This window comes from Macrobrachium rosenbergii, chromosome 3 (assembly GCF_040412425.1).
Source record: "Macrobrachium rosenbergii isolate ZJJX-2024 chromosome 3, ASM4041242v1, whole genome shotgun sequence".
Taxonomy (NCBI): Eukaryota; Metazoa; Arthropoda; class Malacostraca; order Decapoda; family Palaemonidae; genus Macrobrachium; species Macrobrachium rosenbergii.
Genome location: NC_089743.1, coordinates 73,801,810 through 73,827,696, shown reverse-complemented (window position 1 = coordinate 73,827,696; position 25,887 = coordinate 73,801,810). Strand labels below are relative to the sequence as shown.

General features: G+C 33.2%; 1 protein-coding gene across 4 annotated transcripts in view; it reads left to right on the top strand.

The window, feature by feature from the left end:
- Window positions 1-20,847, top strand: part of LOC136825786 (potassium channel subfamily K member 18-like) — a 248,885-nt gene extending 228,038 nt beyond the window's left edge. For 2 of the 4 annotated variants that reach the window (XR_010849458.1, XR_010849457.1), the window contains 4 exons: window positions 3,065-3,152; window positions 9,643-9,723; window positions 14,182-15,581; window positions 18,713-20,847. Coding sequence is in view for 2 of the 4 variants with exons in the window: in XM_067082686.1 (XP_066938787.1) it covers window positions 3,065-3,152; window positions 9,643-9,723; window positions 14,182-14,373 (361 nt within the window). In the remaining 2 variants the exon portion in view is untranslated. Of the gene's footprint in view, window positions 1-3,064; window positions 3,153-9,642; window positions 9,724-14,181; window positions 16,716-18,712 lie in introns of those variants that run through there. The other 2 variants (XM_067082686.1, XM_067082676.1) reach the window with 2 other exon arrangements.
- The last annotated feature ends 5,040 nt before the right edge of the window (window positions 20,848-25,887 follow it).

Below are 25,887 nucleotides of genomic sequence, written 5' to 3'. Positions count from 1 at the left end.
AGTTCTGGACGATTTAGACTCCTTAAAAGAGCAGATGGGTTTAATTACACTCGTAATTCAAAAGCTCCCAGCACCGTTTTTGTGGTGTCAGGATACACGGATGAACACCCGATTTTATAGATGCGCTGGTGAATTATTTTTAAAGGGGGATGGATGTCCAGCACATGAGATAAGGCCGGGAAGGCTTCGGATTTTTGCGCACGGTGTTTTTTTTTTTTTTTTTTTTATTCCGTGAGATATGCATTTAATACTGACCCAAATTCCTACTCCCAATTTTTAACGGAGAGAGAGAGAGAGAGAGAGAGAGAGAGAGAGAGAGATTGGGTTCCATAATCTAATTTCAGGGCTCCTTACTATGCATATATTCTGTGTGTATATATATATATATATATATATATATATATATATATATATATATATATATATATATATATATATATATATATATATATATATATATATATATATATAATATTATATATATACATATATTTATATATAATACACACATATAATGTTATATATATATATATATATATATATATATATATATATATATATATATATATATATATATATATATATATATATATATATATATATATATATATATATGTCAAAATACATGGATGGACACAGGGTTTTACAGATGCGTTGTTGATTTTTCTTTAAAGGAGGATGGATGTCAGCAACTTGAAATAGGATTAAAATGGCTTGGGATTTTTAAAAGTAATTTTTTTAATATTTCGACTTTCTTCCAAAGTGAGATGCATTTGATTTAGGTGTGTATATATATATATATATATATATATATATATATATATATATATATATATATATATATATATATATATATTATAATATCGTGTGTGTGTGTATAGACATTAATATTGTGTGTGTATACAGACATACATGCACACATACATGTATATACTTATGTATGCGTGTGTATACTTTACACAGAGAGAGAGAGAGAGAGAGAGAGACGTTGACTTTGAGAAAGATATTTATTGCCTTCCGTGCCATATTTTCCATTTTCATCTTGTTTATCCAATTTCACCTTCACCTGATGCGGCCTCCGGCAAGGCTCCAGCCTTATGAAATATTCCTACTTTAACCAATATTTCCCTCACCTTTTTCACGAACACGGAGGTTCTGGATTATTTTCATATCTGCAAATGTGCCTACCTGCGAGGGATGAGAACAGGCTTGTCAGGTAACAGGGACAAAGGAAGTGGATGAAAAAGCAAAGCGAGGGTGAGAGAATTGTCTGACTGCTTTCAAGCAATTTAAATAAAGAAGGATAGCAAAGTAAATGTGGAAACTGGACTAATATCTAGAGTTAAGATTCTGTTATACTTTATATATAGTAATGCTGTTTCATTTTAGTAATCGGTCACTTTATTGTTCATTCTGGTAGTCTGGCTAGTTCATGAAGAGAATTGATCAATAAAATTCGGCGTTATTTAAAAGAATTGGGATTTTTGCTTGCCTTGATTCTGTCAAGAGAAATTTGAATTAATACAGGCTCTGCTATACATATTCCTTTTGCATTCAGGATCTGTACCTAGAATCGAGCCTACCTCTTCCCACCAACATAGCTAATTATGAATTTATATCACATATACACGCCTGACCTTAATATATTGACTAAATATAATCTACAATTATCATTTAATATCGAATCATGGTCAGGGAAGATGTGCATATCAGTTGCAATTTCCTTAGGTACAAGTTATTTCGAAGTTGTATGAACTTGATACTGAATGGCATTTATGGCCCAATGCTGATGAATATAAAAATATCGAGCGTGTGTAAGTAACGAAACTTCATAATTACAAATCAGCCATCTTAGAGGAGAAGGGTTGGCATCGATCCTAAGAAAAGAACCTGAATTCGACAAGAACATCTGGAGCAGAGTCGTTATCAACTTTTGATAGCCGAATGATCAAAGTCTACTGTTTATCGCTGTGTCTGAACCAAAGGCTCAGGTTCGAATCCACCATAGCTTACTTTGGGTGTTTATCATAACCAAGATATAATGAATTTGATATTAAGTGTTTGTGGTTCGTATTAGTGAACACTTTATAATATATATATATATATATATATATATATATATATATATATATATATATATATATATATATATATATATTACTACACAAGGAAGATTGATGCAAGCTCTTGAGATGAGTTCTTAGCACCATATGTATGCGTTGGTAAGAAGTAAGAAACGGTAAGAAATAGTTAGACTTGGAGACAAATATTAGTAAAAAGGTTCGTTCAGGTGAACGGATGGACCAGTGTGTTTTGAGAGGATTGGCTGGGTGAAAAGGATGGAGGACAACAGCGTATCACTCGGAAGTGTTGGAAAGATGGGGTGAATGAGGTATTGGCAAGAATAGGCATTAAAATCCAGTAAGCGCGAGTGCGTGCAAAGTAAGCAATGAACGACACAGTGTGTAGGGGTTTTGACTCTTGATGAACCATCTTTTTAGTTGTGTGAAGCAACTGCTATTGTGTAAAAAGTTAAGTATACCTTAGTTTAACCAGACCACTAAGCTGATTAACAGCTCTCCTAGGGCTGGCCCGAAGGATTAGACTTATTTTACGTGGCTGTTTCCTACTAAGGAGGTCACCCACGGTTCTAAAGTTGAAGTGTGAATGCGGCAGTGAACTTTGTGCTTTTTTTTCAGTAGCCACTCCTGAGTAGGAAAATTCCATAATACTGTATGTATGTATATATATATATATATATATATATATATATATATATATATATATATATATATATATAGAGAGAGAGAGAGAGAGAGAGAGAGAGAGAGAGAGAGAGAGAGAGAGAGAGAGAGAGAGAGTTGAGTGTGTATTTTAATATCTCATTTTTTTCATACATATCAATTTGTATTTCATTGTTGTTGTTGATGTTAAGCATGTACGATCTTTATTGTTATGTTCTTCGTACAATAAGTACTGCAAATAACCTAGTTGTTACTGATGCAAATGTTGAATTTTACGTTACAGAAGTAAAAATTCCTTCATTTTATCCTTATTTTTGCAGATGGGAAGAAGACTGGACTTACTTCACTGCTTTCTACTTCATCTTCATTTCCATGACGACAATCGGTTTCGGTGATCTCGTCCCGAAGGTAAATAGTTAGATTAGGTCGATTTTTCAAAATATGTTTAATATGGATTTGAGCCCTAGCATATTCCAGCTATTGTTTTCCCTGTTTTGACTATAAAATTGAAAGCTTTGCTCAGTAAAGCTGCTGAATATTAGTGGAATTCGTTTACCTGTTATTACAGAATTTACCCGTACGATTGCCATTATTGAATGGTATTTTAGAATTTACTACACAAATGGTTTTTTACCATATCACCTGATCAGCCCTCAATTAAGCACATAATTAGGTTCTAAATTAGATGAGTGTGGATTGAAGAACAATACATTATAGGGAACAAAAGCTTCATTAAGGGTGAAAGATAAAGAACAGGAAACAGAAAGAAATGACAATAAAGATACAGCATTAAGGCTTAAACCTTAGATGCAGTCTTTCCAAGCCCACGTGAACCTGTAATCCTCTCTTTTCAAATCCTAACATATTCTGTGTACTTCGACGTCCGTCTAAGACGACTTATAAAGTGGAGAATGAACTTCATTTCTCCATTTTGGTTGTTCCCTGGGAGCAATGTCATTCTTTTCAATACTTCTCGTTGAATGCATTTCTTCCAGAGTGAGAAGTTAGCTCTTATCTCCCGTTTGAGTGATAATGGTTAGTGGAATCCTTGCATGACTTGAAGAGATTTTGAAATATTATCTCCCTCTGTGAAAAAGAGAATCTCTGCCTCTCTTTTCGGTAGCTTTATTGAGAAGTTTTTTTAAACGATGGAAAAGAGTATCTGTCTGTTTTCATTTACTTCGGATTGGGCTTCTTGCTCTGTGAAGAAGGAATTTCTGCTTCTCCTTGAAATGACTAGCAATGAATATCTTCCTTCATAGAAACAGACCCTTTGCCTCTCATTTCCAAGACATTTGTTTGTAGAATGTATTTCTTCCATAATGAAAGCTAACTTTATTCAGTCTTTTCATTGATATCCTGGTATAAAGAACATCTCCTTTCACTGAAATGTGTTAAAGATATCTTATTTCCATTCTTTATCTCATTTATTTAATTTGCAACATATTTCTGCTGTGATAGCGGTGTAAAACTGTCTCCCGTACGAGTTACTCGCAGGATTGTATTCTTTGCATGACAAAAGAGTAGTTTCTATCGCTCACTTTACAGGTTTTGTTTGAAATATATTTTCATGCAATGGAAAGGAAAATTCCGAATATTTTATTCGGTGATTTGATTTGTAAAAAATGTTCTTATAACTTATAGATTCTGTCCACCTGTCATTGAAATGTTTCTTATTTTGAATGTAATTTTAACATGGACAAAAGGGATTTTGTCCTGAGGGTCAGTTGCTTTGTTTTGGGGTGTTTGTGACCAATATTTCCTTAATATAGTATTGGAAAAGGAATCCTTATCATTTATTGGTAATGTACTTAAGACACGAGAATAGTTTCTCCATTGCACGAGTACAGTATATATTTCCTACTTAAAGGAAAGAAGGGCTAAACTCTAACAAATCCTAGCCTACTGATTAGCTGGTCTCCAATTGTGCTCCCGATTAATGAACATTTTGCAGTACTTGGTGTTACCGTCACCTTCAAGGATACTTTCTGTAGCACTAGAAATTATATAATCTAACGCCGCAAGAAAGGCAGGTATTGATCTTGAAGCTTCCAGTAGCTACAAAGATTGTGTCATTTATGCCTCTTGCCTTTTTTTCTATCTCTGTTGGAATAACGGTTCCCTTTCTGCGTCCCTTGATCATTATGATCCAAGAATAACTGCTTGAAAACGACAGTCCCTTTTTCACAATCTTGTATATGCTTTATGCCATCATTGGAAGATATATTGCTTTGGGCACCTTCCCTTATATTATTTAAGCAGGGGACTTTGCTATCTCATCTAGGGCCTGTGTATATAGAGTTACTGAGATCTGCTAGACTTCACAGTGTCGTACTCTCAGATATTACAGAGCTTTCATTATCCTTCCTGTCAAACTGTGAAGCAGGTATCACAAATATTATGGATAATTATGCTTGTGACTTCAGGGAAGGCTGTGATGAATAGTTAAATATCTATGCCCAATTACCTTGATTTTACTAACTTGTTTCTCGATTGCTGCTCTTTACAATAGATACAGATTTGCTTATTTTCATTTATACTTTACTAGTGTATTTCCATTCTCTAGGCAAAACATGCTTTAGTTTTACTGTTGGACATTTTTCCAGTGGAGATAACGTTAACAGTTCCATGAATTTTGGGTCTCTTTAAAAACGCGAGTAAACGTAGTTATTATTATTACTGATATATTAAATCATTTTTTATTTTATTATGCATCAGATTTCATGTGTGGTTGAAAAAGACTTTAGGTGTAATTGTAGACCCGAAGCTGTGGTTTCTCAGAATTTTGATTTTCTTTAATTTAGTCAAAATCCTGTTTATTTAACACATTATTGATATACGAAACTGATTTAAACTTCCTTTAGACATGATCTGTAGTCGTATTTGACGCTAAAACGAAGTTAGTCGATTTATCATCTCAACGAAAAAGTAGTTTCCTGTCCATTGCACCTAAGGCCTCCAAAATATTAACCTTACCTCATAGCTCAAAATGCTGTAATGAACTCCTATTCCTTTTCAGGCCATCTTGTATTTACCTCATCATATACATGATTTTAGATGTTGCAATTTGCTTTATTTATGCATTTGTGCTTCTTTTCTTTTCTTTCATTTTTAAGGCATCGGACTCAAAGGTAGGCCAGAAGACAATAGTGTGGGCTGTGTTAATTTTGTACAATTTGCTGTTACTTTGAGAAATGAAATTCGTTATCTAGAAAATTTCTCTCTCTCTCTCTCTCTCTCTCTCTCTCTCTCTCTCTCTCTCTCTCTCTCTCTCTCTCTCTCTCTCTCTCTCTGACTTTTGTTTTTGTTTAATCATGATGCAATTTCATCTTCTCTCTTTTCCATTATTTTTACATTTCCAATCTCTTTATCTGACGGCCAATTGGTTTCCTGCTTTACACACACACACATGGCAAATTCCTCATCTCTCGCCATCTATCCTCAGTCATCTCTCTCTCTCTCTCTCTCTCTCTCTCTCTCTCTCTCTCTCTCTCTCTCTCTCTCTCTCTCTCATTTTAGAGGTTTTCTTTGTTTGCATTTCTGCTTTTACCCTTGTTTATTTTTGCGCAAAATTATCTGCCAAAAGTATTTAAACACACCCACATTAAAAATTGCACCATTTCTAGATCGGTTCGTTGTATTTTCAACATATTCTGTGGCTGCCCTCTCAGCAGAAGAGGACTGTTGAAATCACGGGCCCACCCTAACCCCGAACATTCCAAGTCATTAGAAATGCTATTTATGGTTTGCTCACTCGAATGATGTTGGTTCTTTTTTATTCTCAACGTTGTTCATGGCTTTGGTTTTTAGATGTGTAAATGTTTTTAATTTTCAAGAAGTTCTACAACTGTAGAGCTTCTGGAAAATTAGTTCTTTTTAATACCCTCTAGTTGTTTACTTAATGTTTAGATTATTATTGAATATCCTTATATGTTTTATGTTTATTTAATATTTATCTATGCCCTTGAAAAATACTGTCAGCCCATAGTTATGACATCTCTCAGATACTGACTTCTGATGACCCCTAAGTTTCCATTTGTATTATGTGGTTAAAAGCAACATAAATGTGGTTTGAATATTAAACAGATAATGCCCACATTTCTGGAGGTTCTCTATAATACCCTCTCCAGACTGAAGTCTGAGTTAGAATAAAACCTGTTGGAATTCGAGGAAGGAACAAAATTAGTCTATTGAAAGATTTTTTTTCTTGCGGTGATGAAACAATCCGACTTAGTTACCCAGATCAAGCACTTTCACTAAAAAAATACATGTCATTGGAATTCCCTTTGCTCTAGAAACGAAACACTTAAATGATTCGGAAAATAGGAAGAGAATCAAAGAGTTGGGAAACGTGAAATTTCCAAATAAACGAATTTGAGGTATAATAAACGAGGCAGCGGAGTTATGACTAATAGGCTTACATCTTAATATAATTAGAACTTATTTTGTTTTAACTGATGAGTTTCCATCTCTTTCAGCACATTTTCTTTGCTATCGTCACTCCGAGGTTTCACCACTAAGCACATAAAGATACTCAAATAGAGCTTCAGCTGTTTCAAGCACTTCCGCTAAGGCTATAGCTTTGATTATTATAGTAAGCAAGGGCACTTAAAATTCGCTCATCCCACCGTTAGCAATTCAAGTTTAGTAGCTACAGTTATTGTAGTCACTTCAGATACAGATAGCCATCATCGGGAAAATATAGATAATGAGAGAGAGAGAGAGAGAGAGAGAGAGAGAGAGAGAGAGAGAGAGAGAGAGAGAGAGAACAGATTTGCCATCAAGGGTCATCATTTGTAAGCAAATAGTCTACAGTTAGACGCAGTGATGTTTTGTTACTTTTACCAGCGTTATCTGTTTTTGGAATGACTTTTATTCTCTAGGTGCGGGATCACGTCGCGTTGTTATTATACATTCAAAAACATATTTTTCATGAGAATACTTTCGACTTTTTTAGATAACTTTTTAACAGTAATATTGGTACTGTATATAAATTCTTATTTGTACTTTTAACAAAACACCTGTAATAATTTTTGTTAATATCGTTATGAATTCAACTTAATTAAGGTTTTTTGGTCCTTTGCATATTATTTATCCCCATTTGTATGTAAAATACTTCCGTAGGTGATAAATAGCTCTTCTCTATTGTTTTTATGATTGGTAAAGTTAGTGTCCCCCCCACCCCCGCATGTGAGTGGACCATGATTACTTTGCTGATCGTACTTGGTCAAATCTTTCTTACGAATTTGTTGGGATTATTTTGGATGATCTAACCAACTTTAAGGAAACATAATCTAGGCCTATAGAAAAATGAAGCAAAGTTCTTTGCATTCCTACGTCATTAAAGTTACAGTTCCAAATGTAGGGGTTGTCAACTGTTCCGCAGTGGCGCCACTATGGGGGCCGGGCCCCCCAGTCAGATGCTTGGCCCCCCCACTGCCCTCCCCCCGGTTGAAATTCCCTTTGTCATTAAACTTTAACCCTTTGGTGGTCAAAAGCAGATATTCTCGCCCCGCGATCATGTCCTACGACGGTCGAAAGCGACTTTTAATTAACCACAACGTTTAAAAAACGCCGCAGTACTACACAGGTGCTGTGGAATATTTACAGTCATTACCAGACGCTGATCACGACGATGTCTACTGTCATCTTAATACAAAAATATTTTTAGTTTATTTACAGTTGTGCTATATGTCTAATGAATAAGTGCGATGCAATTTGGTACTGCTGCTTAGAGTTAATTTCCAGGGGGAGGAGATGAAGAAGAGGAAATGGGATAGGTTGAAATTTTGAAGAGATTTTGAAGGGTCATAAGTCATTTGTGTTACTGATGATATGCACTATTTTGATGTATTTACATGACAGTACAGTTGAAAATTAAAACTTGATAATACAAATTAGGCTAGTGTTTAATATAAGGCTGTGAGGAAATTTACATTTCAGTATTTGATACATTTGCATACAGTAAGAGTTGCAAATAATTGAAAATTGAGCTGTATAATTTCAAACACAGGCTTACTAATTACTAATACTATTATTTTCTTTCATTCACGTGGATATATACATTCGAGAATAGTATACTTTGCTAATTACAGAACTGGCACATTAGTTTTGTGTAATTTTCTTTGGTCCCCCCAAAAAATATCTTGGCCCCAATTGGGACCCCCACTGATGGAATGCCAGCTACGCCACTGCTGCTCCGTTGTTTTATGGAAAGTATAATCATATTGTTGGTATTTCGTAAAATAGTTACCATAAATTCAGTGCTCCTAATCATATTATTCCAGCATATATACCAGAAAATTCATTGATAGGTATACCGATATTTGCGATTTGGGAATTCTTCTACTTAAAATTTTAAGAACTTATTGTAAATGCATGTTATTTAAATAATAACTAAATATATTTATAGCTATTTCAATTTGTATCCTCAATTTCCGAAAGCCCTGTAAAAGTTTTTATTCAATTCATTCACAATTTCCTTTTGTATCTTAACGCTAATGGGAACCTGGTGTATAAGCTTTAGTCCTCCATCGACATTATGACTTCATAGAAAATGGTTATCAAAATTTAAAAGAAAATTATTTTTTATGGTAAACTATATTATATTACCGTGCTCCTATCCGTTTCTTCTGTATGGTATTCTGATTCTTATAAATCTATTCGCTGTAATTTTGATAAAAATATGAAATAATCCAGTTAAACACCGAATAGATGGTCGAAGTGGTAAGAGAGTTTGTTCGTTAGCACGTGCGAAGTATTAATGACATTCCTATCACAGCTTTCTTAGAGAGAAAACTTTAGCTTTAGTAATGCACATCTGGTTTGAAACCAATACAAATATTTCCATGTGAGGTAAGTTTTGAAAAATATTAAGTGAATGCATTCCTGTTTTCAGCATCCGGCCTACATGATGATAACAACCCTCTACCTCGTCTTTGGTTTGGCTTTGACTGCTATGTGCATCAATATCATTCAGGTTAGTATGGAAACAGTAAGGTGTCTTGTAGGATATATTTATTACGAAAATGATTAGCAGAAAGTATGATTTACAATCATTATGAAGAAGATGGGTAAGGTTTTAGCTACAGACCCACGAAAAATGTAGCGCAAAGTAGGCCTGCAACAACGATAAAACTGATTCGAATATAGAAAACTGAGAGGATTTGATTAAGTGAGTCACAAGTTGTTGAGAAAATGTTCATATGAAAAATCTTATGCTACAACAGATTTTGAAAAGTAAGTCACCAAGCATAATTGATGGTGAAATACTGGTTAAAATAAAGTTTACATATATTATATTAAAATAGTAAAGAGTAATTCAAATTAATATAATCGCACACAATGTTAAGATAAACAAGCAATTAAAAAACACCGGAAATGAATGAGTCAACATAGAAAAAATATAATGATAAAAAGTAAAAATACACACATCCTCTATTTCCTTGAGGGCTCATTTCAAATACAAGCCCTCTCCTAGGAGTATCCAGCTTCTGTGTATTATAGAAACCATATCTAAAAACACTAGGACATTTTTTAGAAAATAATGAAGAGTTCACTACCAAGCTTGACAGGGGCTTCAGATGCACCCCCTATGACATTCTATTTTCATCAGTAGCATTAAAACCATTGGACAAGTCAGAGACATTAGAACAAAATTTGAGTTTTCATCATCGCCATTAACCCAGACTAATACATTTACATCAGTTTGACAAATTTCACCACCTTGTATGATCCCATTATTTGCTAGGAAAACATCAATTGCAACACAAAGAGTTCAGGGTGGCTTAAGAACATCCAATTGTCAGTGCACTCTTCTCTACAGCCAAATAATAAAAAATAGTCCTTTTCTTAGTGAAAGCCCTACATTAACAACAACAGGACAATGAAATATGTAGAAGATAGGGGAAGGGCTGACCAACCTTTAAGACAGTCTTATTAATACTCTAATGCTTTGAACTCTTACAAATAGCACTTTATCGTCCATTCAGACTGAGATCCATGTTAGCTTCTAGATATCCCAACTATTTTCTGGAACGTTTTTTTCTATTTTATTTTATTTCTAGTACCCTCGGATTCCAGTGGCAAAGCTATTTATTATCAATCATTAAAGAACTTTAGTTTCGTTAGGCTTGAACAAAACTAAATCTGAAAAAAAGAGCATTTGTAGCAGATTCATTTGCACAAAAACTTACAATTTCTGATTTTCAAAATTTATGCAAATTTAAACCTACCATATACATAATATGCAGCAGTTCATGAGTGTTTTATTTTCTTTATTGTAGGGAGCTGCCCATAAACCCAAAAACGCACGACGAAATAGACACTCTTGAATAACTAAATTGTTGATTTGAATAAATTTATTTAACGCCATAATTTTCTAACGACAACCATCATCCACTGAAATAAGTTACAGCTACCTGTAAGGATAAAAAGGAATGTTGAATATAACAAGAATCTTAAGGATAGAACAGTAATATTAAAGTTGAGGGAATTTTCATTGGGTGATAACTTCTCCCAAATCTAAATATGAAAAGGTTTTATCATACACATTCATGTTTAATTACCCACATCCTATGTACAACCTACTGGGCAAGTATTAAAAGGTATGGTAGCTTCATTAAAAGTGCGTAAAGCTCTATACAGATTAACCTTAGCAGTCTGTAAAATGCTACAAGCTTGGAACGTACGTCAAATTATTACTAGATATGCTACTAATAATTCAAATTGAATTGTCAGAAACACCACCTAGGACTAACACCACACAAACATTTTGGTCTACATTAGAAGTAGATCTTGAAAGCTGATCATTCTGAGAGAGTTTATTATTTTCTTTCCGGTCTTTGTTTCTGTCAGAAAACAGTAAAATTGTCAGCCACTGCATTTGGCACAAAAAACACATTCTGCAAATAAATGTTCCTTATAGCTTAACAGATCTCGTGTTTACTCTTGCTGCGCGTGAGTAATGAAAGTTTTAAGGTGTCGTCACTTTTCTCCAAAATCCACACTTAAATGGACTTAGTCTTATTGCTGACCCAATTCCTTATTGTATTCCTTTCCTGACTGTCTCGAGAATATTCCATGTTTATTTTATATGGGAACTGAGACACACTAAAAAGGGACAACATGATCTCGCGCTGGAAACAGCCATTTACTAAAGCATTTAGATTTCTACTGTTGGTTCACAGCCAGTCCTGGGGTCTCTAGAATAGCAACAGTAATCTTGACCGTCAATTGCACATCAGATATTGTAAGGGTTATATATTAGTGTTTCTTTAGCGCCTAAATAGCTATGCAGCAACTAGCACCTGTCAGTCGACCCTCCAAATTCTGCCCAAAAATTCTGTATAACAGAGCAAAAACCTTCTGCAAAAACGAAAGCCCACATAATAAGAAGTCATATCACGGGAACAAAACATTTGCAATTTTCTGCACTTCAGACTTGAATTACAAGTTAGAGCATAATTGCCACATCCTCTCGACCATTGGAGTCAGAATCTTAAAACCCATTTAAGTATGAATAAATATGCTGCCTGGCCTAACAAGAAGCAGTCATTTTAAACTGATCCTGTATTGAAATAAATATATCCTTAATGTATTGCTAAACGTTTTCCATTCTGAATATATTATACTCATTTTTAATTCAATACAAACTTCAGATATCTGAAAAAAAAACTTTACAGTTGTTGGTACATATCTCGAATTGCTAATAAGTATCATTTCCATTTCTGTTGGCAGGAATTTTCAAAGTAAGTAAACGACGTACACCACAACGCACGTTGCATAACAAGCCTTACGTGTATTTTATATAAATGTCATATTCAACAGAATCATGATGGCAAATTATGAAGCAAATAAACAAAGAGCACAGCAATGTTAAACTTGCTTAACCTACCCAACGTGTATTTTTAAAGTAAATCTTCATCAGAAGCACGACAGCAATTTGCAAAGTAAATAGATGTGCCATGATGTTAGTGTTGCATAACACACCTTACGTGTATTTTCTAGATCAATTTTCAACAGAAGCACGACATCAGTTTACAAAGTAACTGATGTGCACCCAACGTAGCCTTGCGTAACATATATTTTCTAAATAAAATTTTTTACATAAACGCAAAAGCATTTACAGGGTGGGTAAATGATGTTCACTGCAATATTTGTGATGCAATTACAGCCATTTTCTTAATGAGACACTATTAAACCAAAATTCTGCAGAAATCATAGAGTTTGATAACTTGTAAGGATTTATTCCCAATTTAATGGTGGCATCACCATCCTGCAACTAATCTTTACCCTCAAAACCCTAGTCAACAGATCGACCATCAATTACTACTGCAATATCACTGAGCTGTTATCATAATGTTTCAGCATCTTATTGTGGTATAACTGTCTGGACTGTGTCTTATATCTGGAGTTTTCACAAGATGATTTAGACCATTGACCTATGAATAACTATTTTATAGAACATGAAAATAGCCTCCGGTGGAAACAGCACGAATGCTTGTTCTTTCCTAAAAGTTCTGGACTACCTTTCTGGCCATATAAAGTTTTAATTTTCTTTCTAATGGATTTAAGTTTTTATTTAACCAAAGTATAAGGCCTATTAAGCCCAACAAGTTCACTCAAAATAGGCAAAAACGTCTCATCTATTGTCCAAAATTAATTCCAAGAGACTTAAAAGCAATTGATTTCTTGAACTCATACTCTTACCAAAAACCAAATGAAAACCCTTGTAGGAGTGTCCATAATCATGGTCACGAAACCAGTCCAAAGGCACCTTGACTCTCCCAAGAAGGACGACGCAAGGTGAAAAGCTTCAAGCCCTAGAAAGTATAGCAGCTTTGATGTCCATAGGATGCATTGCCTCATGACATGCGGCATACTCCATTTTATTAACCAAATCCACAGCACCTTTACACTCAGAAAATAAGAGCCTTTTCATTGTCATGAAAGATTTGATATTTTCAGTCCTCCTAATATCATGCGGGAACTGACTCTACAATCTTGGTACTCAAATTTGAAGGCTCTAAAACTCTATTCGAAGTGCGTCCTGACTCAGATAGGTTGTAACAATCTGTAGCTATCCTTGGGTTGACCCTTTCCGTTGACTGACTGTACTATGTGCAACAAATGTTTTATGTACAACAAACGTTTTAAACATCTATTTAAGAATGGGCAATATTAAAATTCGACAATGTTGATTGTTAGTCAGATAAATAGACATGCTTGGCTGTACGTATAAGTGTGTTTACAAGTACATGTATTTTTCATATACAGGGTATTTCTGTTTATAACAGTAACAATATTTTACAAGTAGAAACTGAGAAGGACTAGAAGCTAAAGGAAAAGCAGAAGCGGCGATAGTAGCTGCAATCTTGGAAATTAACACGAGGTTGCATTAGCGCAACAGTACTCATATTTTTTTTTTTTTTCACAGGAAAAACTTACGGATACTTTCCGAAAAGCTAGTGAGAAGCTGAAGGAATCACTAGGATCCATCATGGCAGCAGCCATGCAAGGAGAGGAAGGACAAGAAGGCAAAGAAGTGGAAGTTGCTGAGGTCCATGGAACCAAAAAACCGGCGGATGCTGCATCCACCGAGACTCTCACTATGAAGAAGGAGACTTAGCAAGCTGCCGTGGATCATTAGAGGAGTATTTCGAGAATATTTTAACTTTTACTTGTTTTTATTTATTGTACTCAAGCGGTTTTACCATCTGTAGAAATAGGTCGTAGGTAAAAATGTTACGAACGTCTGAGATACAGTGTCAGTAAATTATTTAAGAGGGAAATAGGTTTAGAAGAAATGACTTCAATCAGAACTGATTGTTACAGAGTGGAAAGTCATTGTTATGCTACATTGTGTTTATATTATTAGATTTGATATTAAATCTCATCCGTATGGTAAGAAAAGACTTTAGCTTTTGTATAATTTTTGATAGATAAATTCTTAAGCTATAAAGATTATTGAGCGCTCAAATACTCATACTCAGAATCACCAAGTTATTCAGATAGAACTATTATTAGATGCATAATAGCTACAGAATACGCTGCTACCGGTAATTTTTACTCTAGTATCTGTTTGTAAAATAGAAATGTTCTCATAAACACATGTAAACATATTCACATAGTTAGTGAATTTGCCTTTTTAAAGAAATTTGCTGCTTTTAGGAAACAGGTCGATCGTCCAAGTAACGAAATCTGAAAATTCACTGAAACCATAAATAAGGATAACTGAGTGATTAAGGTGACAGAATTTCCATACCAAGGGCGCAATGAAAAGTCATTGCATCACCAAATAGTCTACTCAGTTACCCACTTACTCATAATAGATAGAGGAATTTTTTGTAAAATATTTTGTATTCTAAGTCTATCAAGAATTTAGAATCATTATCATGCTCTGAAAATATCAACGGAAAATGACACAGAAATGCCGAAAAGTAATCTTTTTGTCTCGTCAAATGTTGAAATTACCTACTGAAAATAGTGGTATTTTACTGAATAGTATTTATATGTATTGATCCAAAGAATGTAAATAATATCTACGAAATATATCACATTAAATGAAATTCATATTTTCAGAAGATGAGAATTAAACACGTCTTTTCCAGCAACATGGAGGATAAAAGATCACCTTGATAATTCCGGCAATTGAGGTCTTACCAGATATTGTTGTAATCCACATTTTAAATTGACAGAGATCTTGGAACTCAGGAAACGTTGTGGACATATATAGAGGACGGTAAACAGGCAGATAGACAGACTGATCACCACTGACAAGCTTTTTGAACCCTAGAAAGGCTCAAAAACCATTCTCTTCGTGAAGTAAACTCATAGGTAATGATCTGCAGTGTTTTTTGAAGACATGTTTTCTCTGATGTGTTCTAAGTACGTGACAAAATGATCTGATAAGCAGAGTGCTTTTGGATCATTCTGGCTCGTCCTCACGTTCGCATAAAAAAGTCATTACCTGTGTCCATTGATGCCACATCATTCTTTTGGCACTCTCTTTATAATTTCTATAATTCTTTCTTCCAAATAGGATTGAGTTTTTTCTTTGAAAAAACATCTTAAAACCAGGGAGTTAAGCATTTTGAAAAAAAAATTCCATACCTTTTAATGAAGATTCGACAGGACACATATCCCAGTCTGCAGACCAGTGTTAGAAAGAGATCATTCGGTGCCCTATGGCATCGTTAATGACGAAATGGTTGTCGTTTTATAACTATGAGAGATACAGATTTTATTATGACGTAGACCTCGAAAATTATACCGAGGACAATATCAAAGTTTTCTCCCAGTGATTTTTTATTGGCTGTCGAGACTAATAACGAAATGGTTGTCACTTATCACCATGGGAGACCAAAATTTTATTATGACTTTGATCTCGAAAATTATGCTGAGGACTTCATCAAAGGCTTCTCCGGTCATGTTTGTTTTTTTTCCGGTTACCTAGACAGGCATATTTGCCCTAAATAAAAGGTGAAAGTGATTAATGAATTAGATAAGGTTAATATAATGAACTAGGACCTAGAATGACGTGTTATGTATTCATCCACGGGAACTTAAAACTGAGTCATTGACACTTTTCAAATTAAGATAAGGTAGTCGCTTCTATTCATATATAGATGATGCTTTTTATTTGTTCCTATACCTTAGGAACTAATTACAAAAGGAGCTAGTTAAACGAAAGGTGCTTCAGGGAACTTGATTACATTATTATAGAACGAAATAGTACTATCAGATTTAAGGTGGAAAATCATTCTCGGTGGTTAGTGATCCAAAAACGAATTAATGTAAGAAGTAGAATTATAAGAGAGAAATTAGTATTTGGAGAAGAGTAGTGCCTTAGTGAAAGCTGCTACTACAGTGTGGAAGAATTCTATTGAGAAGCTTTCAAGGAGCACTACGAAAAAGGTGCATAAAGGCTTCATTGCTTACACTCCGCAAACCGGATCAAAAAAAAAAAAAGGTTGGAAGTTTTTCAAATAAAGCCCAAAAATTCCTGCTTGGACCCGAACTGGAATTTCTTAGGGAGACAGAATAAAACATGGCAATAAATCAGTGACAGATTGTCTATAACAATAATCTTGGAAAAAGACGATTGTGATACTTTTAATGTTAGCATGCCCAGAATTTAAGACCATGGAAATTCTATATATGATTAAACATGAAAACATAAAACAAACAAAAATGCTGTGAATAACGCAAGGAAAGTATTGAAATTCTCAATATTAAAATGTTACTTTTTAAATCATTGTTTGTGTACCGAGCAGGCAAGAGTATCTTCCGTCAAAATGTTAGTTATACTGACCTGTCAGCGGTTTCTTTAGATATCAGATAAGCAGTTGTCTAGGAATGCACAGCAGATATCTTAAAAAAACATTAGATAAGGAGTTGAATGTATTAATACTGTCTACAATTTATAAGATATGATATCAGGTTAAACTATTTGCTTAACTGTTGGAATTTATTAATCGGATACGTCTCGATGCAAAAGATATTTGCCCTCCTTCAGTAGAAAGGAGTGTAATTGTGGCCGTTTTAATGAACAAACAATAAATTTCATTTGTTTAGATTGAAAGTGATATAATCCGTCATGTTTAGTGATAGAAATTACATTGTATCTTCGAATGTGATACTTATAGCAATAGACTACTTAGATATACAGAAGTTTGAACATATACATATATATTTATATTTATTTATATATATATATATATATATATATATATATATATATATATATATATTTATATATATATATATATATATATATATGCATATATAAACCTAAAATGTCCTCTGAAAATCATATAAACACCTCTGAAAATCATAAATGGAGTTACTGGTGAAATAAATAAGATAATTAGCGTACAATAAACCTGGAAGGGACGATCGTCCTGTGGTCACACATCTATCAACAATAGCCATTTGATAGCTATAACATTTGGTGATGTGGATATACTTCATGCATTTTGCCTTTGACAGAGCACAACTGTTTATAACATGCACAACCGTAGTCTTAGGATAAACTGTATTTGCAGGAATCATTTTGTTCCGTAGCTGTAGCATATATATATATATATATATATATATATATATATATATATATATGAATAAATATAATATATATATATATATATATATATATATATATATATATATATATATATATATATATATATATATACTGTATATATCACTCAAAGCCACAGATGAAGAATAATATACTGGGTATAGACCCGGCCGTGACCTACACCAAATATGTTATTTTTTCACCCATGGTTTTGATGGATGTATAAATCACGTGTTAGTGTGATTATAACCAAATATATATATATATATATATATATATATATATATATATATATATATATATATATAATATATATATATATATATATATATATATATATATATATATATATATATATATATAGTATATACATATATATAGATATAATATAATGTATTATATATATATATATATATATATATATAATTATATATATAGTATATTGTTTGTTATGTGTTAAGCACAAAAATTACTGTTATGTATATTGAATTCTGTTGAAAAATGTGAGATTGGAGATCGAAACTTTTTCTAAATAAAATTGGAATCGCAGCTCGTAAAGGATATTTAGGACAAAAATGAAACTATTCCCTCTCTCTCTCTTGCTATATAATACTTATATATGCTAGAAGTAAGTTAGACATTGTACAGGTGATAACATTATGTAACGCCATTGAATCCCCCGGGGCTGTGTTCTACACTGAAGCACAAAATGTTAAAAATGAAAATAAGATCTTAGTTTTTCGTGGGTAATATTTGAGAGGAGAAATCTAAAGGAACTGGAATGTTTTAAGAAGCAGCTAAAAAGAACGAGAGAGAGAGATCAAACCGAATTACCGTAGAGTTAACAATACACAAGATTCCTACCTCGTAATCATTTTTCCATTGTCAGTTACAAGAGCTTCAGTCAGGTGGAATGTGAAGGTGACAAAAGGTCATTCTTGGTTGTGCTATCATCCTCATTCTTCGTCTTCAGAGAACTGCTGTTTGTTGTCGCGTTGACTGTGATCCAGATTTACCTCTGAATAATTTTCTGAAGGTTAAGAAGCTGTTTGATCCGGTAAGGTCATACCAAATATTCACTGAAGGAATGCAGAGGAACATTGTACTTGTGATTAACTCGTTGTATATATTGTACAGTTGTTGGAACCTGTTTACTTCAAGCAAGCCATCAATGAGTCCGTAAATAATGAGTGTAATTTCACACACTGTGATTGCTTCAAGGGTCTTTGATCCTATTTACCTTCAAGTATTATTTATAAAAGCTAATTCCCTTGCACGAAATGATAAATATTACCACGTAATGATAACTGAAATTTAATGTTTGGAACAAGCAGAGGTTGGATGTCAATTTAACTTTGTTTTTAAAAGGACAACACTATAGTCCGTTCTTCGCTTTGTTAACGGTGAAATAACTAACTGTTCAGTCCTTTCTTTGTAAGCTGGCAAAGGTATTGAACCACTACATTCTTATCTGTCTTGGAAAGCTATTTAGTCTATTATATCATTTTCCAATCTGCTGGAGAAAAATTCTACCACTGCTTTGTCAGTTGAAAAAATTATGCAATATCTCTTAGTCAGCTGGAAAAACATTTGAACATTTACTCTGTCAGATTTATAAAACATCTTTTCCTTGTCAGCTGAGAAAAGAAAGTGATTAATCGTTTACTTTGTTAGATGAGGAGAATTTTCAATTAAAAGAATGCTTTGACATATATATGAAAACAGTTATTCAACGTTTTCCTCGGCAGATGAGATAACTCATTAATTCCTTTTTAGTTTGATCAAATGAAGGAAAATTGGTTGAAGACTTACCTAGTCACGACAGCAAAAATGTTAATTCGACATATTGTGCTTTGTCAGTGTGGGTAACTGTTGGTCACCAACTGCTATGACAAGCAGGGAAACGAACATAGTTCATCATTTGTTTCATCAGCTGACGGAAATATTGGCTTCAGTCTTTGTGACGAGATGTGCCGAATTAAAAGATTGATACCCTTAGCACTTTTGAGAATTTTGAAAAAATTCCAATATAATCAATTGCCATCCCGAATTACCGTCTCATCCATATAATTATCCATCGATCTTTCAATTTTACTCTGATATTCCAAATATTCCTAACAAGTTTCAAGTTACGGATTACAAAGATAAATTTCAATGCATTACAAAGAAAGTAATAGTATTAATATAACACTGTGTAGGAATTGTTCCTGTTTAAATTTGTTACTCTAATTAATCATCTTAAACCTGATGTAAGCACTAAGTACTCTAGTCACTAATTTAAAATAATAATAAACACTATTTCAGCTCCGCGCCAAATTCATTTTTAACACGTCCGATCCCCCATTTGTCCTCCGATTGCAAATAATTTTCACGTCACGCAAACCGGCCAATGAGACTGTTAGAATTTTACCAGCTAAGCTTAGGCATAAGGATATTAGAATTGGCTTAAGAATATTTATTATTTTTTTCTCTTTTGCCAAAAGCTCAATTACTTTTATATCCTCGTTGTTACTGCAAATAAATTTAAGTCTTTTGCTAACGCCTTAATTTAAGCATATCGTGTAGCTCACCATTGTTGCTATTATTAAGGACATATCATTAAGAAAGATGTGCAAGTAATCATGATAATGTAACTTGTTAAGCATATTAAATTTTTAAAGCTCGATTAGCAATAACAAAATTAAGACTCATCTTCAGCAGTTTAAACAGTAAGACTTGTTTTCTAACATTTATTGTTTCCTTTTTATATATTATATCCTTAGACATTTTCTATTTTCTCTTAGACAAAAATGGAATGGCTTTATTGAGAGTAGGTTTATGGTCAGATCTGTTGTTCACAATTAATGTAGAGGACAATAAATATAGTGATTCCTACTGTCATATTTTGTAAAGCATGTAATATTTAGCAGAGATGTTCTATTTCTCCCCTGCGTGGAGGAATTTATATTATAAATACTAATTGTTTGTCTGTTTTTTATGAGCACAAATGTTGGAAATTATTACAGAAAGATCTATTGGAAATTTCCTCGTGTTTTCTTGATCCTTTGCTTTTGGATTGTTACTAAGTTTTTGAATCTTTGTTTCAACTGAGGGGAACACTTAAATCAGATTAATAAACATATATCAATTTAAATGATATGCTTACTAATCTGCCTATTATTTGTCATATGAAAGGGGATCAAGCCCCAGTGAACACCGAAACCAGGTGAACATTTCAGAAGTTCATGAGTCGTAGGCTAGGGAGAAGTGATCTCATGTCTGAGTTTTGTGTTCATACCTCCACAAAATTCAGACGATACTGCTGTTAATCCAGGTACTGCCATTTTTGCTGTTTCTGTTCAGATGCTTAGTTTCATTCAAGCCACTACATTTTTACTACTCGGATACACCTAGGCTGTGGTTAGTGTTTTCTAGCCTTGTGAAGCGAGTTTTTTTGTCCTATGGTTAATAATGTTAGGAATGTAGTTCAATCACGCAAATTATGTGAATCTTTTTAAACATCCGCTGATAGTTCAAGCTATCTTAGTGACGTTACAGGTTTTACTTTTGAGAGCTACTCGTGTACAGTAGTAAACATAAGTAGTTGTTATTGGATTAGGCTCTTGCCTCTTATTTATTTGGGAAGTCATGTAAAAACTAAATCTTTGCATTTGGTCGTTCATTTTCTCGCTTAAGAGTGGTTGGAAAGATTATTTTGCATTCTAGCTCAAGTTTTGCAGTCTCTTATAATTGCTAGATATTCTGAGCGTTGGTACTTGTTATATGTTTTAGTGTTGGCATTAGACTATCAATGTCAGTACAATAAAGGCATTATAGCCAAGAAAAGTTTGTATCATGATGAAGGTTTCTGGAAAAAAAATTCAATAGCTAAATATCATGGTCTTATAATTTCAGTCTAGGCAGATCATCCTAATGATTACGTCAATGGAATTCTGGAGGAGGACTCCTAATTTACATTGTAGTGGCAGAAATGATAATGGATTATGGCAGTTATGAGAACACTGTGTTGTGGCAAATTTGTAGATCACTTTTATCATTTGTCCTCTCTCTGTGGGAAACAGTTCTGTTCTTCAGTACCAGGAATAGTGTAAGTTCCTGAGAGGCATGTGTCTTTCCTTTACCTGTTCCAGGTCAGTGCCATGCGCCTCTTTGGAACATTTGATCCCCGAGGGGCTAGTACTAAACACTGAATCACTGTTTCTCCGCGTTTAGTACTAGCCCCTCGGGGATCAAATGTTACTAAGCGAATTAGTGATTTCATGAATTCCCTGAAAATTTCAGGGATTTCGTGAAATCCCTGGTTTCACAATCTCACTGTAGCACGTGCTCCTCACTTTGTAAACTATCAGCAGCCTAACTCCATTGAGGTAATGTCCAGTCAGGGTGTATCGGTCGTCCTTACGTTACCTTATATGTAAAACTGGGGAACGGTCTCCCAGGTAATGTCATTGACACCAATGCTTCAAGAGAGCTGTGAATATCCTTACCTTAGTTTTAAGAACATATACGGGTGGGTTTTTAAGTATGTACTGTGCATGTTGATTGGTTTGTAGATTAATGGTCTTTCCTGCCTGTATCATGTGAATAATTCATCTTCTTTTTTTAGTGTGTTTGTGTGTGTGCGCGTGTGTATATCTATCAATATTTACAAATATCCAAACTTAATTAATGAAAGGAGACTTTCTTAAGAGCATCTTATCCAAACCCAAATGAAAACAGCTGCATAGATGATTGCGATTACTTATGGATGGCGAAGCTTCACTGGTCACTTCTTTTCTGAATACAAGGAAGCCACAGAGCTCCATAAATAAACCCGCTCTATTCATCACGCAACAGCGTCGCGCAAAGGTGCCATAAATATAGGAGATTTCGCCACATAGCATCAATAGCATAAATACAAACCAGGGAAGGGGTTTTTGCCCTATAGATACGCGATTTGAATTGTGATCGGGAAAAGTAGCCTAGTTCTTATGCTGCAAAAAATGGCTTGGGTTATTTTACTGTGTTCTTATGTATAGATATTGTTTTGTTCAACCACATATTTATTCATTAGTATTGTTTGTTTGGATATGAAAAGAAAGGGATTCTTAATAACATACATACATGTCATGAACCTAGGGATAATGAAGTAGTATCCACAATAAATCTGTAAGACCTTTTTACTCACACAAATGGTAGACACATATGCTAATGACTATATATGTTTTACGGTTGTGTCAATGTATATGAATGTACCCATATGTGTGTGCTTAAAAATTTATACATAAATTCTCCTATCACGCGCAGAAACTCATATATATATATATATATATATATATATATATATATATATATATATATATATATATATATATATATATATATATTATATATATATATATATATATATATATATATATATATATATATATATATATATATATATATATATATATTATATATATATATATATATATATATATATATATATATATATATATATATATATATATATATATATATATAATTTTCTGTGTGTGTGATATAAAAGTTTTAAGTACAAATATGCGTAGATTCAGATGTATTAATACACTGAAATATATTACACATATTAACATACATTACTACCGGGTACAGGGCTTCAAACACCATGCCACCTGCTATTTGGGGACTATCATACTTTGCAGAGTGGCGGGAATGTCATTATTTTCTTTTCCCAAGAAACTGGAAACTAGCACAAGATTTTAAGGGGTGCGCTGATAGCCGAATTTCGAAGAATTATCGATTTTTAGTTTTTTTCAGTTTTGGATTGGTACATGCTTAAATAAACATGCCCTGAAATATTATTGCTAAAAAAAATTTCTAAGTGGGTTTTTTTAAATTTTTGTTCGCCTCATTTATCGGGATTTGAGCGGCACTTAGCGATTTGTCGCAAAATTTCTGTAAAATTTCTGTATGAAAAATATTTTTTTTCCTGGAAATGAAAAATAAAACTGGCTCTCTTTTCTTCCTCTCTCTCTCTCTCTCTCTCTCTCTCTCTCTCTCTCTCTCTAAAACTCTCTCTCTCTCTCTCTGTCACAAAAATATAATATCAGAGTAAATATTTATCTATGTATCTTGATATCGCCCTGCGATATATCCCTTTGAATGACAAATTGTCGTACAATGTCTGTATGACTTGCCAACTCTGGATAGTAGAAATTGAGAAATTTACTTCAGTGTCCTACTAAAACTACCCATTTTCTACGATAAGAGCTAGTTCGTTCTCTAAAAAAAAATTTCAAATCAAAGTAAATAAATGTCTATGTACCTCGATATTTTGAACTCATCATTGTCGTATCACAGATACACCATGCCAGCTAGTATACATATAATATTTTATAAATCTCGACATATTTTTACTCCGTATTTTCGGAAATATGAAATTATATAAGTACGTAACAGTTCCAAACATAACGTCGGGTTTGACCAATAAACAATCTAGAATTGTGTGTGGTTACGGTTCAAGCGATAACCTAGTGCTTTGTGACGCATTTCCTTTTCGGATTTTCTGACCGTGTAGTGCATTCACACAATTCCATTGCCATAAGCAAGAGAAGTACCACCCTTATGAGGGAGAAATTTGAACGACTGCGTCTCATAAGTTTGTTACAAGAGATGGACGGAAGCAAACGGGAATTGTCTCGGTGGGGATAGCAACAACACAAGAACGCCCATATCTAGGTAAGGGATTTGTTTTCCTATATTAGTGATATTCTAATTAGTGAATACTATTTTTCATATTATAAAATTTATGTACGACCACAAAGCTTGATTTTACTGCAGTGAGTTGTCGTCTGACCGTGACTTGTGAAGGCTTGGTTGTTCAGCGTTTGTTTACTTTATCCCCGCAGTTGTTTGCTTATTTGCCTCTCCAATATCTGAACGGAAAACATGTACAGTGGTAGCGTATACAGGTTATGAAGAAAATTTATATTGATAGCATATATTTTTATAGGTTATGAAGAAAACTTTAGGGCGAGTGCAAAACGATAGGAACAAGGATTTCCTAGAATACCAAGACCTGTCCTAACCTCATCAGGGCATTTATTTTTATAATTTACGGAAAAAAATTTCACTGATGGCATATAACCTACTATTTTTTATAGGTAGCATATACTATTATTTATAGGTTATGGAGAAAACATTATATTGATAGCATATTTTAATGAATCTTTATGTTATGAAAAACTTTGCACTGACAAATATAAAATTGTATATATATATATATATATATATATATATATATATATATATATATATATATATATATATATATATATATATATATATATTTACTGTAATACAACAGTATGATATGATGATAAAAAAGCCTATAAAACACTATTTGAACATTGCTACCATATATTTGGAGCACTTCCTTATGTGTTCCTGCTCACTGGTAAAATATGGGTAGATGATGTGTTACAAGAGTGTATACATATGCTTTATATATATATTCTTGTAACAACACATGTGTCCATATTTTACCAGTGAACATAGGCACAGAAGGAAGTGCTCGAAATATATGGTTGCAATGTTCAAATAGTGTTTTATGGGCTGTGTGTGTAATAATATCTTTTACTGTAATACAACAGTATGATATGATGATAAAAAAAAGCCTATAAACACTATTTGATTGCTACCATATATTTGACACTTCCTTCTGTATTTCCTGCTCACTGGTAAAATATGGGTAGATGATGTGTTACAAGAGTGTATAGGCTACATATGCTTTGTAGGCCTATATAAATTCTTGTAAATCATGTGTCGATATTTTACCAGTGAACATATATGAAGGAAGTGCTAAATATATGGTTATAATATTCAAATAATATTTATATAATATATATATATATATATATATATATATATATATATATATATATATATATATATATATATATATATATATATATATATATATATATATATATATATATATATATATATATATATATAGCCTATATTATATATACATATATGTACAGTATATATATATATATATATATATATATATATATATATATATATATATATATATAT